Consider the following 14,561-nt stretch of genomic DNA (forward strand, 5'->3'; position numbering starts at 1 on the left):
AAATGAAAAAAAATTCGACAAACGATTCCAAAACATGCCTGAAGCGTGGACGACCTATTGGTTCTAAAGATAAAAACTCCCGAAAGAACAAAGGGTCCAAGAAAAATGAAATGCTCGATTCGGAGGAACGCGTTCCCGATCAAAGAAATGAAGTACCTTGTGATGATAGTACAAATCCATATAATGAAAATCATGAGATCTCAATTAATTATATCAGTAATGGTACATTATGGAATCGAAAAGAAATCAAAGAGATTGATGATATATTCTCTTATAATATATCAAAGGAAAATGATGAAAATGAGGATTCAGAACCCAGATCTATTTCGGAGTGTCAAAAGAGTTCAGATTGGAATAAATGGAGAGACTCAATACAAGCTGAATTAGATTCGCTTAATACGCGAAAGGTATTTGGACATATTGTTATTAAACCGAATGAAGTTTCTCCTGTTGGATGTAAATGGGTGTTTATGCGGAAAAGAAATGAGCACAACGAAATCGTAAGATATAAAGCTCGTCTTGTAGCACAAGGATTTTCCCAAAGACCAGGAGTAGATTACGAGGAAACTTATTCTCCTGTTATGGATGCTATTATATTCTGATACCTAATTAGTCTTGCAGTTTCAAAGAATTTAGAAATGCGTCTGATGAATGTTGTTACTGCTTATTTATATGGGTCACTTGACACAAGTATCTTTATGAAAATTCCTGAATGATTTAAAATGTCCAAAACATTGAAAACAAAACCACAAGAGTTATGTACTGGCAGGTTACAACGATCATTGTATGAGTAAAACAATCAGGACGTATGTGGTATAAACGTCTGAGTGAGCATTTATTGAAAAAATGGATATACAAATGATCCTATATCACCATGTGTATTTATCAAGAAGACGATATTTGGGTTTGTGATTATTGTGTATACGTTGATGATTTAAATATTATTAGAACTCTCTGTGAAATCCAGGATGCATCCACTTATTTAAAAGGGAATTTGTAATGAAAGATCTTGGACAAACCAAGTATTGTCTTGGGTTACAGATAGAACATTTGAAAGATGAAATCTTTTTACATCAATCTAATTATACAAAACGGATACTAAAACGATTCAACATGGATAAGGCAAATCCACTAAGTAGCCCGATGGTTAATAGAAAATTGGACATTGAAAATGATCCATTTCGTCTTCGCGAAGATAATGAAGAGATACTTGGTCCTGAAGTACTGTATCTAAGTGCCATAGGAGCTCTTATTTATCTTGCAAATTATACTAGACCGGATATATCATTCGCTACCAATCTATTAGAAAGATATAATTATGCCCCAACACGAAGACATTGGAATGGGGTTAAACATATATTTTGTTATCTTCAAGGATCTATTGATCTTGGATTGTTTTACCTTAAAAACACAAAACAAGAAAATTGTTGGTTTTGCAGATGCAAGTTATTTATCAGACCCACATAAAGGCAGGTCATAAACAGGCTACGGCTTCACAATCAATGGAACTGCATTAGTCTGACGTTCTCCAAAAGCAGACTCTAGTTGTTACATCAGCTAATCGTACCAAGGTCATCGCATTATATGAGACGAGTCGAGAATCATTATGGTTGAGATCATTATCTCAACATACTCAAAAGGCTAGTGGATTATCTATCGACCAAGCTCCAACAGTATTGTTTGAAGATAATATTGCGTGCGTTGCACAGACTAATAAAAGGAGTCTTCAAAAGTGACAGAACAAAATTTATTCGCATACACCCAGGAACTTGAAATGAATAAGGAGATTGAAATCAGATATATACGATCATGTAATAATGGAACAAATATGTTCACCAAGGCTCTTTCGACAATAGTGTTCAAGAAACATATACATAATATTGGGATGCGTCATTTATGAGACTTTTGATTTCTTGTTCAGGGAGAGCGTGTAGCTAACTCTTTTTTCCTTATTAGGTTTTATCCCATTGAGTTTTACTGATAAGGTTTTTAACGAGGCAGCGCCAAAACACGCAACCATATTTTACTAACGCTGGTTCAAAGGGGGAGTGTTATAAATAAGATATATTTATAGTGGAGCCCACCGTACTGTTCATACTGACTTACTATTCATATATACGATATTGTTCACATCGACCGTATATGTAAACAGTAACTTCGGGATTTATATAAATAGGTCATTTGGTTCATCCATTTGTACACTTTCAAGAAAGAGAGGGTAATAAAAAATAAACTTGTTTTTCATTTTCCTAAATACAGTTTTCGGTTTATAGTTAACGATCTAATATTTGGATCGTTAGTATTTCTTTCGATTTCATAACAATTATATAATTTTAGGCTTTATTGGATTTTTTTTCCACTTGACTCATATTACTTTTTTTTTTATTTATTCAAGACATTAAAATTCATTTACAGTTGACATTAATGGAGTCTATGTAGTATATGGTTTACATCAACATCACTGAAGAATAATAATTATCGCATGAAATAATTATATCTTATGGATGCTTTATTGGATCGCGTAATCATTCTTATCTAATATGTTTTTACAAATAATATATATTATAGGATATCTTCATGCACCGCAAAAAAAATTATAAGAAACCATCCGTTTAATTGCTTAGAAGATATGAGAGAATCTCGCATTGAACCAAAAGCGGAATTTTTTTTTTTTTGGGGTTTCCTAAGAGAAAAATTGAGAAGTCAAAGAAATTGGCATAATAAATTTACCCAAAAATAAAACAAATTGCAATAATGAAGAGAATCCAAGAATTACCAAATGATAGGTCATGCAAGATATAAGTTACCATATTTCAAGATTTCGCATTTATTTCTCTTTTTCCATATTCATCAAGAAATTGGGAATTTAAAAAAAAAACAATTCAGGACTACTAAAAGGTAAACACTCTGTTCTTGGATTCTCATTTTGAAGAACAAACGATGATGAAGTCACCTTGCCTTGTCATAGGTTGTCTCTTCCTTGTGATTCTCTGGTTATTGTCTCACCCCTCGTGCGGTCCGTACACGAGTAGGATCAGTGAAACCAGATTTTCCTATACTCGGCCTGTAAGATCAATCAATAATCATATTCCATTATACTTTCTGTGCCATAATGGGAAAAAAAACACCATGATGAGTATTTGAGTTTTCCTTCCTGGTCATAGGATTCTTCCGGATTGTCGAGATTACTAAGAAGAACGAAAATGGAGGACAGGACAGTCATAGTTACCACGGTGAACCGAGAATGGGCGAAACCCGGGTCTCTGCTCGACTTGTTCCTGGAGAGTTTTCGAATTGGGGAGAGAACCAGACACCTGTTGGATCATGTGATTGTTGTGGCTCTAGATGAACAAGCCCTTCAATACTGTAACAGAGTTCATCCCCACTGTTTTCTCCTCAGGGATTCTAGAAGAAAGTCAGCAAGAGAGGAAAGTTCTGCAAACCCAGATGGAATGGTCGGCGCTTGGAGGAAAAAGGCGCTGTTGAAAGAGATTCTAGAACTCGGGTACAACCTGATTTTCACCGTGAGTTCTCTCGTCAGTCACGACTAACTGCAGCAGCATTGTCCTTTCTTCTGCAAGTGTAAAGAGAGATTTAGAATTTGTGAGAAGGAAAACTGAAAATGCATTTATATGGCACACTTTCTAAATCTGTTTTATTACCTGTCCCATGACTAAAGATATGTGATTTGGATGCAGGAAGCAGATGTGATGTGGTTAAGGAATCCGGTGAAGCATTTGCACCCACAGCATGAACTCTCAGTTGCATGCAGTTCCTCTTCAGGAGATGGACAAGAAACCGCTGCAGATGACCATGGAGGATTCTTCTACATGAAATCAAATGAAGTTACCATACTTTTGTTAAAAGCCCTGAACATGGAGAGGGTCTTGTACCCTGCATCTGGAAAGCAATCTATCTGCGACATAATCAAGCGTGAAGATGTACACAAGGCGTTTCACCTACGAGTAACATATCTGGATGATTCTAACTTCACGGGGCTTTGTCAACCAAATGCGCAAGATCTGAGCAACATAAGCACAATCCATGCAAATTGCTGTCATGATACAGACAGTAAAGTGAATAACCTGAAGCTGCGTCTGGAGGACTGGAGAAAGATTACTGTTGGAGAAAACGGTATCCGGGGTATATCTACCTAGTGGAGAAGTCCAAGCAAATGCAAAAGAACAGTTCCTTTATAGCTATTGGAAGACAAAATATAAGAAGCCTAACATGAATAAGAACAAATTTATTGCCTGAAACAAGTTATCTGCAGAAAAAAACATTACAAGGTACCAGGAAAAGGGATTTACAGAATCTGAGTCATGCAAAGCAACTTACACAGGTAGAAGTATAATTAAAAATCAGAACTTGAAAGAGCCGAGATTTAGAATTCTGCGATATTCGTGATCAGTAAGGTGTATCTCCATCAGGCATGTCCCAGTTATCCTCCTCTCCATCTTCCTTCTTACTTTTGGTAGCTTCTTCCTTGTTCTGCTGAGAAAACCTCGACAGAGGTCGTCTGAAACGAACAAGACCGAACGATTATTCAAAGGGTTTTGGATCAAAATAACTCAGCTTAAACTCATCTATGTCCTATTGATTATGATTCTTGAAAGCCACAAGCCAAACATAGATTCTCTACATCATAGTGGGCATGCACGGGTTGTGAAACAGACGGAAACAATGGAACCAGATAAGTCCATTGGCATCAGCATATCCATATTGAACAAAACCATACAGAAATCCCATCAGCGGAAGTACAAAATGCGCAATGAACAATGGCCATGAAAGGATGTATCTTCTTCTCCAATCCTCAATATCTAGACCAAAGCAATGAAAGCTAGTCCGACGAACCAACTGACATGGGCATGCAATCTTCACAGAGCATTACAGACATTCAAACATTTGACCCACAAAACAGAAGATGCTGACCAAATTCAGAAAGAAATGAGATGAAACCTTTTCCGATTTCGCTTGGCAGCTTCGCGGGTCCTCCGCTTCTTCTCATCCTGTTTGTTCTCGAAGTATCTCCTCCGCTTGCATTCCTGAACGACTCCTGCTCTCATCACCTCCCTTCTGAACCGATTCAGCAGCCTCTCCTCCGGCTCGTTCTCATCCACGAGCACCTGCACGTTGTAGCCCGAGCTGAAGAAGAGCGTGTTCGCGTACGCGAGAGATGGACAAATCACAGAGGCAAGCTCAGAGGACAGCGACGCGGGAGAATCGGCGGAGGTAGGCTCCTCGGCCACCATTGATGCTAGAGCGAGATCATCTCTTCGTCTCTGAGAGACCGCCGGAGAAGGAAGAGGGAGATTCTGCGGAGGAGGAGCTTTCGTCTGCGATTTGTACGGAGATATGAACGAGATGAAGCTGGAGAGTGAGAAGGAGGATGCCATGAACGTCTGCGACGAAGAAAATGAAAGATTGAATTGTGGATAAGAAGAAATTTCCTCCCTTCTCTTGGTGATTTGGGGAAGGATCCGGTTTGCATATTCGGGTCAAATAACCGGGTTCGGATCCGGATACGGTAATCGGATCTGATAATGGGCTTTCGGCCTCAAGGCCCAATTGCTATCTTTTGTTTCGTTGGGCCCAATGACCGTATGAATCGTGATGGTCGTGTGCTTTTTTTAATTAAAAAAAAATCTTCCAACCAAATTAGTGGAGGTGAGCGAACGGTTCGGTTTATTCGATCATACTCGATTCAAGTTCGGTTATTTTAGATTTTAAAAAGTCATATCCAAATGATTATTTGATTTTAACGGTTCAGTTTGGTTCAATTCGATCTGATTATATCTAATTAAAATTATAATCAAATCAATGTTTGATTCGGTTATAATAATAAATCAAATAAATTTTGGAACACTAAAATGTTAAAGCCGTCACTTTAGTATATACTATAGTTATAAAACCGTACAAACATTCTCATTATACTAATTATTATACTAATTTTCTAATTACACATGGTATATATATTAGGTATTAATCAATGATACATATATGAACATTTTATTTATTCGGTTATGATTAATTCAGTTTCAGTTGTTTCGGATTTCAAAATTTATAACCAAACGGTTATTTAATTTCAATTGATTCGGTTCAGTACAGATATAATTCGGTTATTTGAAAACCGAATCATTTGCCTACCCTACAAATCAGAAAGAATATCACATATGGAAATACTTTATATACATGCTATTATTTAGTACTACAGTGAGATTCACGAGTCGATTGTAATTAATAAATATATTTGAGATTGAGTCCATGCAAAATTTATTATATTTATTATGAAAAAATAAATAATAAAATGATGACTAGCTAGTGGTATTAAAATAAAATCATCAAGGGTGCATAAAACATATTTGTGTGATGTCCATATATAGTTTCCACTACAGAACATTGGGCACATTGTTTCTGAATGTTCGCATCTTTGTTTAATATCCATTGGAGCTTGTTGAAATTTGTACATATCATTTTCTTCGTTTTTATTTTTCCGAATTTTGTGAAAAAAAAAATAATTTTTTTCCCTTTTCAAAAAACTTTAAAACTACCACACACACATTTTCATCTTCTTTCTCTGTATTTATTATTATTATTTTTAATTTGTATACAATTGCAAAATGTAGATAAACGATCTTTATGTGTGTTCAAATTATGATTCAAAATAATTAAAAGTTTCATTTTTTCTTGAAACTAAAAAACATTTAGTTTTCAGGAAATTGCGTGTTTGTTTCCCATATATATCTTTTTTTTTTATAAATGTGGATATATATATATATATATATATATGTAATAGTATTGTTATTTTTTGCACAAAATGACTCTACGTATCAATTAAATGAAAACCATAAACGATTATAAAAAAAAATGAAATCCATAAATAGATAGCTAACTCCCCATACGGTCGGTATGACCTTTACCTCGATTTCGACATTTCAAAAAATTAATGTATGATGATGGATGTTATTTGTTAATTTACCATATATAATTCCAAATTAATTACAAAGTTACACCCATTATTTAGTGTATTACATTTTCATTAGTTCCTTTTTTTTTTATATAATAGTAACATCAAAACTGTATAGTACCATTTTCCATGTATAAAGAAAATCGTCGATAGGTATGGACCGTCATGTTGACACATGATCTCTTTTTTTATAAAAGAAAATTCAACCCGTAGCGATAATGGTGAGAATCTACGTAAATTTCGTATTTATAAAACCAAAAGAAAAGAATTAATTTTATATGAAACTATGTTATGAACGCTCGTAAAAGGTACTTTGGTTATTTAAATAATAAAGTTATCAATTACTTAATCTAAAAATTTTGATCATGAAAAAAAGGAGGGATGTAAAGGTGGGCAGTTGTCAATCTTCCAGGACTCATTGTATCCAATAGCTTAACATCAATTATATTTTTATGTAAATTTAAAATTAAAAAAAAAGGTTGGTCCACAAATCTTTATGTTTTTCTTATATTTGAGAGTCATCCAATGTCTCGGATCATATAGTTTTTGCAATTTTTTTTATTTTCAAAGATGGGAAATATCATTTACCAATCAAATCGTTAGTTAATAAATAATTTGGTTTGTGCTAAGTACATCTTTTTAAAAGAAACCATAATCTAACTAAATCTCGACCCTTGAGTGATCACGCGAAAAAATCGGTAGCTTATGAATTGTAATTTTTATTTTATAAACTACGGTAAATTAAGAATAGAAAAATTGGTAATTTAGACTTGGTTTCCATTTTTTGTTAAAGTTATTTTCAGAAAAAAAAAATATTAATTTGTTTTTATTTTGTATATGAACTCGAAATGAAGTTATATGGTGAAATCATGAAATATATATATATATATATATATATATGCAAGTACATGAATATATTTTTATAAAAATTATTATACATACAAATTAAAAGTCACAACCTTCTGGCTTCTACCAATATGTTATTATAAAAGTGTAAAATTTCAATCTTTAAAAAGTAAAAGAATTATAGTGTTTATTTATTAACACTATTTTTTTTTATTTTTCTCTAATGGGACCAACTTTTAGTTATATGAGAGCGACTTCGTTTGTCATTTTCAATTTGTAAACCTTGCATTTGTGCGTATTATTATTATTATTATTATTATTATATATATATATATAATAATAGCCTTCTACATGCATATATACTGCAACTGCACCACTTGTACATTTAGTGTGTATATTGATACCCATAATTGGAGTTAATTATTTGATTAATAGGTCCACAATATGTTTTTCAAATAATTTACAATCACGAAATCAAATAATCAAATTATTTTCTTCTTGATTATACGAGTCTTATAGTTTTATTATATATAAAAACCAGCTAATAAAGATGCAATCCATGAAAGAGACTTATATATATATATCACCCATATTAGCTATCCTTTATTGAAAGCCACGAGATCATGCTTTATGAATATTTTTAGTAACCTACTACCTCAAATGTTTTTTTTTATAATCCGGAAGTTAACTACATCTCCCAGAGAATAGAAGAAACTCAGATGAATGTTTTTTTCCACGCTTGGGTTTGAACCCAAGGTGATCACTAGACCACCCAAACTTGGGTTACTGCTTCGAATGTTTAATTAACATGTCTTATATATTTGTATTAAAAAAACATGCCTTATATATATTTCACCAAAAAAATATATATGACATATATATATATATATATGTATCATAATTATTAATTATGCAATATATCATTACCGCATATAATTTATAAGAAGATTTAATCTTTTTTGGCTATAATCTTTATATTTAATCCCGCAAGTTGCTTTCGTAAATGAATAACAAAAAGATATGAATAAGATGATAACCTATATATATATGTACATACATATCTGTGTGTGTTTATATTCTATGGTTGTTTAAATGTCATGGAGTATAAAATAACTAACAGAAAAAGGGGTGAAATTAAAAAAGATTAAGAGAAATCCGACCCACTTAATTAGTGGATAGCCAACACAAATGAACGTGACATATGGATTAATCAATTAATTTAATTATTAATTAATTTTTTAATTAATATGTTAATGAAGAGAGGTAAAAGCACTTGGACGATATTAAAAGCTTAATCCAATACAATTGGGATCTTTCTCCTCTTCCCACTTCCTTGGTATAAACGCCGCATATTCTTTCTTATTTTTTGAAAATTTATACTCCATCCATTTAATTTTACATGAAAAATATATATTTTTTGTTTTAAAACAAGTGATGTTTTAAAATTTTCTATATATATATTTTTTAAATTTCCCTTAATTATTTTGCTTGCTTAAATATAATAATTCTCTACACATTAAATAAGGGTAATTTGGACAAAATATTTCTTTAGTTTAAATCTAAAATCGTAATGTAAAATAAAATTAAATAGATGGACTAATACATACATACATACATATATATATATGTCACTTGTGCCGTATGTTTCCTTGATAAATCAATATAAATATATATAATTCGAATTTGTATTATATAAAAATCTTTTTTAGTTTAAACAATGATATATAATATTACTAATTTGATAGAACTTATTTATATATAAGTATATAACATGCTACGTAAATACAAAGATATCATTTTTTTTGCCATTCACATTGTTAATTAACAAATAGTGAAAGAGTTATCCATATATTATAGATATATTGCCTTAGAACTTGAACTATATGATAGTGGACTGACAAATAAAACTTTGTTACATGGCAATGCTTATTGGTTATTCGTGTACCTACAAAAAGTTTGCTAAACTACAATATCAAAAAATAATAATTAACCCTAGTATTCTAATTCATAGTACCACAATATTTTAGAAAATCGATGTAATATTTTTAATAGTTTGCGAATGTTGCAGTTGAAAATGATATATAATTAAGTAAACTAATTAAGTTATAATATATATATATATACAACTTTTAGTTTGTAATTAATGGAGTCCGTGTGGCGCGGTTTTACTTCACCAACTGGATGTTAATGCTTGCCAAATTAACCAATTCATTAATTTATTAATGGGGGGCCATTTTTGCTTAGCCATTTTCACAAGTGGGAAAGTAAAAAAAAAAAAATTAAAAGGAAATTATTTTGCTCGACAATAGCGACTGTCTTTTTCTGTCCCTTTAGAAAATTACAAAACCAGTAAAAAAATTATTAATAAGCAAATTATCATTTTATTAAAAATCATATAAAGAAAAAAAGATATTAATGTAAAAAAAATCCGAAAATCGGTAAATTTGTGGAAACAACGCTGTGAACAATAAGGGATAAAAAAGATTTTCTATGAAGCTTTTTTAAGATTACAAAATAAATGTTTCTTAACCTACTAAAACTTATAAATCCACCTTCAATATTTAAAATCTTTGGTGTAACAGTAAAATGTAGGAATTTATGCCTCCATTGCAAAATAACATTTTGAAGTTGAGCGTTTAGAAAAATTAAAGATATACATTTCGAGTTTTGATTCAGTTTAAATTTGATTTTTTTTCCGATTTATTAAAAAACTTATTTTTAAAACAAGTTTTTTTTATCTAATTTTTTTTGAATTTTGAATTTGATTTAAAAAATAATATGCGACCACTTAATTTGATTTGGTTTGAATATCGAAATGTATCTAACTGTACTTGAGAAAATATTTTTTATTTGCTAGATGTTTTTCCTTTTGTTCAATTGCCAAATGCAACGTTTATTTTTTTTAAAAAAATCTTATTTGCATATACGTTTTCAAATACTAACGACCGATAAGTTTCCATCAAACCAGAGTAGGATTTCCATTATATAATCTTTCATTTAATTAATTTATTATTATTAGCTTTTATTTATTTACTTTCTATTTTTGTCTCTTCGTGAAAATTCCTTTTCTTCTCCCCCACCCTCTCTCTCTCTCTACATTAAGATACTTTGTATATATATATATATATATATATATATTTTTGATAACCGGGTAATCCCATGCCCAAACGGCCCAGACTAATCCCGACCCACACGCACAACCGGCACCACACGTGTGGGATGTGAAGCACCCGAAGGTGGCCGGAGGGGAAATCTCCATACACTGGTGTTGAAAGATACTTTGTATATTTGTATATACTCCTATATATATTCCTTTATATTATATATAAATGTGATATATCAATCGCTTTTTATGAATTTTTTGGTGGTGATTCCTGAAAGAATAATCGAATATAATTTTGTCATTGTTCGTTCATGGCTTTAAAATAAATGGATTTACGGATGCTGCGTTATGACAATAAAAACAAGTTCTTTCTGGCAAATTCCAAATTAAGCGATGAGTCCCCTTGATTCAGGGCTGCAATTATTTATCACGGCCCAGACTAATCCCGACCCACACGCACAACCGGCACCACACGTGTGGGATGTGAAGCACCCGAAGGTGGCCGGAGGGGAAATCTCCATACACTGGTGTTGAAAGATACTTTGTATATTTGTATATACTCCTATATATATTCCTTTATATTATATATAAATGTGATATATCAATCGCTTTTTATGAATTTTTTGGTGGTGATTCCTGAAAGAATAATCGAATATAATTTTGTCATTGTTCGTTCATGGCTTTAAAATAAATGGATTTACGGATGCTGCGTTATGACAATAAAAACAAGTTCTTTCTGGCAAATTCCAAATTAAGCGATGAGTCCCCTTGATTCAGGGCTGCAATTATTTATCTATTTATTGATAAATTGCTATATTTTATATTCTTGATTCGTCATCTATTTTTGTTTTCTTCTGGCTTTAATTTAATTTATTCAAGGATTTTCATATTTATTTACAGATGATGGTGGTGGAGAGAGAGAGAGAGAGAGAGAGAGAGAGAGAGAAAACACTGTTTTTAGGGTTTATTTATTTATTGATTTATTCTCTTCCCCTGCAAGTCTTTGGTCTCTTATAACCGTTCCTCCCTTCTTTTACTTCTCGACTTTGACCCTATCTCTCTTCAGGTACGTTTTCACACACACGCACATACGCACACTGATACACACTCGTGTATGCATATGCGATCTGGGTTTTGTGTATTTGTATGCGATTTCAATCTTATTGTTCCTTAAATGCGTTTGCGTATAAGCATGTATGCATACTCGCAAGTGTTTTTTTTTTTCCAATTCGTGGGCAAGTTTGTGGCTTCAGTGATTAGACTGCTTCATACGGGAAGTGATGAAATTTTCTGTCCTGTTGGGTTAAATTCGTCATCTTTTGGTTTGTTTGGATTCAGATTGTCCGAAAGTTTCCACCTTTTTTTTTGTCTGATTGTGAACACGTCTGAATCGTGTTTGGGTTTATGTCCAGGCGATGGGCACCTGAAGTGAATCCTTTCTGTTTGTTTGGACTTGGGTTTAGCTTAAACCTGTTCTTATTGTTCGGTGAAAATTGATGCAAATCTTCGATTTAATCCCTCGTCTAAAGAGTTGCTTATTATATCTACATGTATATAACACCTTTGTCTGTTCCATCGTAAAAGTCTCGGCCTTTCTGCAAGTTTTTTGAGTTCTGCTCTGTTGGAGGTTCGGATCATATATAGCTTTAGATAGATTGGATTTGGGTTGTGACCTAAACCATGTTTTGGTTATCGATTTTCACAGGGAGCGATGTCGAAAGCCGAGGCAGGGATTTACCAAGAAATGGTGGTTCATGGCGGTAGGGTTCGGCTCAGTTCAAGCCGGTCTAGGCCGAGGAAGCTTCGGATCCTCGGCTCCAAGATTCCTGACCTGAATTCAGATCCTCCAGAAGTCGAAGACGAAGGCCAAGGATCGAGAGAAATGACTCAAACCCTGTTGGATTTAAAACCTCAGGATGCAGATTATGTTTCAGAAAACGTTCCTCAGCTCGCTTACGAGCTGGAAATCGAGATCTTAGCCCGAGTCCCACGCTTCGAGTACTGGAAACTCTCCTTTCTCAACAAGCGGTTTTCCCGTTTGCTGAAGAGCGGCGAGATTTTCAGGGTGAGACGAGAACGCAGGTTCACCGAACCATCCGTTTTCATGCTCTCCAGCGGCGACACTTGCTGGACAAGCTTCGACGAAAACTTTGGAAACTTCCAGAAGCTTCCGGAACTTCCCTCGGATATCTGCTTCTCTTGCGGCGATAAGGAATCATTCTGCGTCGGAACTCAGCTGATCGTTACTGGAAAAGAGGAGAAAAACGTTGCTGTTTGGCGATACGAACTTGAATCCAACAAATGGTTCAAAGGTCCTGCAATGATCACTCCGAGGATCTTGTTCGCCTCGGGGAAATGTGGAACGACCGCGTTTATCGCTGGTGGGATCAAGATCGATGAAAACGGGTCTTCAGAGGTCGTGAATAGCGCGGAGAAGTACGATTCCGAGACGAAAACATGGATGGAAATCCGGGGGATGAATAAGAGGAGGAAATTCTGCTCGGGTTGTTACTTGCGTGGCAAGTTTTACGTTCTCGGGGGCAGGGACGAGAACAACTGTAACCTAACTTGCGTAGAAAGTTACGATGAGGCAACAGACACGTGGGAACTCATCCCCGACATGCTCAAAGACATGCCCTTCTCGTCGTTCCAGTCGCCGCCGCTAATCGCAGTCGCTAACGATGAGCTTTACTCGCTCGAGACATCGACCAATGAGCTCCGCGTTTACGACGCAAACGCAAACGCGTGGAAGAAACTAGGGGTGGCGCCTGTGAGAGCAGAGTTTAACAACGGTTGGGGCATTGCGTTTAAATCGCTAGGGGATAGGATTCTGGTGATTGGAGCCTCGTCGGCTCCGTCGTGGGTGGAGACAATGTCCGTTTACACGTGTCGCCCGTCGCCAAACGCTGAGGAGCTGCGTTGGGAGGAGGTTAAACGCTGCTGTGGCGTTCGGCTCAGCCACTTTATTCTGTGTTGTTCTGTTATGTTCGCTTAGAACCATATGGAACGGATTGGGGATTGTGTGTGTGATTAATAAGTTGCGGCGATTCAGACGCCGAAACGTTATTGCGATTGCGGTTATTTCGCGTGTTGGTGTGAGAATTTAACGTTATTGCGACCCGGAATTTAGCGTTTGCGTCTCACGGATTGGACACAAACGCCGGTTTTCTGGTTTGTGTGAGAATAATACGTCTTGGGTCCTAGCGTTTAAATATTTGATGTTATTGTGTTTTGTGTGTTTGAGTGGCAATGGCTGTCATAAAACTATTATCAGTGACTTCTTTTTGTTCTGTATGTTTTTTCCCCCTTCAATATATTGCAATATTATGCAAGTTAAATGCAACCAGAATGTTAATGGGTCAAGCTTCGAGGAGAAGCCCATTCGGCCCAATGAAGTAGGATCTCCGAAAAAAACTTCACGCCGTTTTTTATATACGTTTTTACACTGCACGCCGTTCAGGTATGATTGTTTGTTTGTGGTGTCGACTCGTCGCCGACTGTCACTCGAGAGCGCTGAGTTTTTGAATTTTCTTTTGGAATTTTGGAGACGGGAAAGTGGAGAGAAAATGGCGGGAAAGCGTTCATTGCGGTAGTTTTCTTCTCCGCTTCTAAAACAGCCGCCGCCGGCGAAGGGAGAAGGAGCGA

The 14,561-nt window shown here is 34.6% G+C and overlaps 3 protein-coding genes and 1 long non-coding RNA gene across 5 annotated transcripts; 2 read left to right on the plus strand and 2 right to left on the minus strand.

Moving 5' to 3' along the window:
- The first annotated feature begins 2,741 nt into the window (after positions 1-2,741).
- Positions 2,742-4,396, plus strand: LOC104825619 (uncharacterized protein At4g15970). Its single transcript, XM_010557978.2, has 3 exons — positions 2,742-3,066; positions 3,165-3,524; positions 3,699-4,396. The coding sequence occupies exons 1-3, from the start codon at positions 2,941-2,943 to the stop codon at positions 4,155-4,157; spliced, it is 945 nt and encodes a 314-aa protein (XP_010556280.1). The 5' UTR covers positions 2,742-2,940; the 3' UTR covers positions 4,158-4,396.
- LOC104825618 lies at positions 3,483-4,165 on the minus strand. Its single transcript, XR_773647.2, has 3 exons — positions 4,086-4,165; positions 3,663-3,826; positions 3,483-3,574 (listed from the first exon to the last, which is right to left on the minus strand). It is a non-coding gene; the product is annotated as an uncharacterized LOC104825618 (long non-coding RNA).
- On the minus strand, positions 4,232-5,432 carry LOC104825617. Its single transcript, XM_010557976.2, has 2 exons — positions 4,960-5,432; positions 4,232-4,519 (listed from the first exon to the last, which is right to left on the minus strand). The coding sequence occupies exons 1-2, from the start codon at positions 5,394-5,396 to the stop codon at positions 4,408-4,410; spliced, it is 549 nt and encodes a 182-aa protein (XP_010556278.1). The 5' UTR covers positions 5,397-5,432; the 3' UTR covers positions 4,232-4,407.
- A 6,445-nt stretch (positions 5,433-11,877) lies between these two features.
- Positions 11,878-14,208, plus strand: LOC104825620 (F-box/kelch-repeat protein At3g27150). 2 transcript variants are annotated; one of them, XM_010557979.2, is made up of 2 exons: positions 11,878-11,982; positions 12,622-14,208. In XM_010557979.2, the coding sequence occupies exon 2, from the start codon at positions 12,628-12,630 to the stop codon at positions 13,909-13,911; it is 1,284 nt and encodes a 427-aa protein (XP_010556281.1). In that variant the 5' UTR covers positions 11,878-11,982; positions 12,622-12,627; the 3' UTR covers positions 13,912-14,208. The 2 variants fall into 2 exon arrangements, with proteins under 2 accessions (XP_010556281.1, XP_010556282.1); XM_010557980.2 differs by lacking the exon at positions 11,878-11,982 and adding an exon at positions 12,008-12,543.
- Positions 14,209-14,561: the final 353 nt, after the last annotated feature.

Source organism: Tarenaya hassleriana, unplaced genomic scaffold (assembly GCF_000463585.1).
Source record: "Tarenaya hassleriana unplaced genomic scaffold, ASM46358v1 Cleome48, whole genome shotgun sequence".
In the NCBI taxonomy this organism is placed as follows: domain Eukaryota; kingdom Viridiplantae; phylum Streptophyta; class Magnoliopsida; order Brassicales; family Cleomaceae; genus Tarenaya; species Tarenaya hassleriana.

Coding starts and splice junctions, on each gene's coding strand:
- LOC104825617 (XM_010557976.2), bottom strand. CDS start 5,396: ATGGCATCCTCCTTCTCACTCTCCAGCTTCATCTCGTTCATATCTCCG. Junction 4,520..4,959: donor GCCAAGCGAAATCGGAAAAG/GTTTCATCTCAT, acceptor TGTTCGTTTCAG/ACGACCTCTGTCGAGGTTTT.
- LOC104825619 (XM_010557978.2), top strand. CDS start 2,941: ATGATGAAGTCACCTTGCCTTGTCATAGGTTGTCTCTTCCTTGTGATT. Junction 3,067..3,164: donor GATTTTCCTATACTCGGCCT/GTAAGATCAATC, acceptor TCCTGGTCATAG/GATTCTTCCGGATTGTCGAG. Junction 3,525..3,698: donor GGTACAACCTGATTTTCACC/GTGAGTTCTCTC, acceptor ATTTGGATGCAG/GAAGCAGATGTGATGTGGTT.
- LOC104825620 (XM_010557979.2), top strand. CDS start 12,628: ATGTCGAAAGCCGAGGCAGGGATTTACCAAGAAATGGTGGTTCATGGC.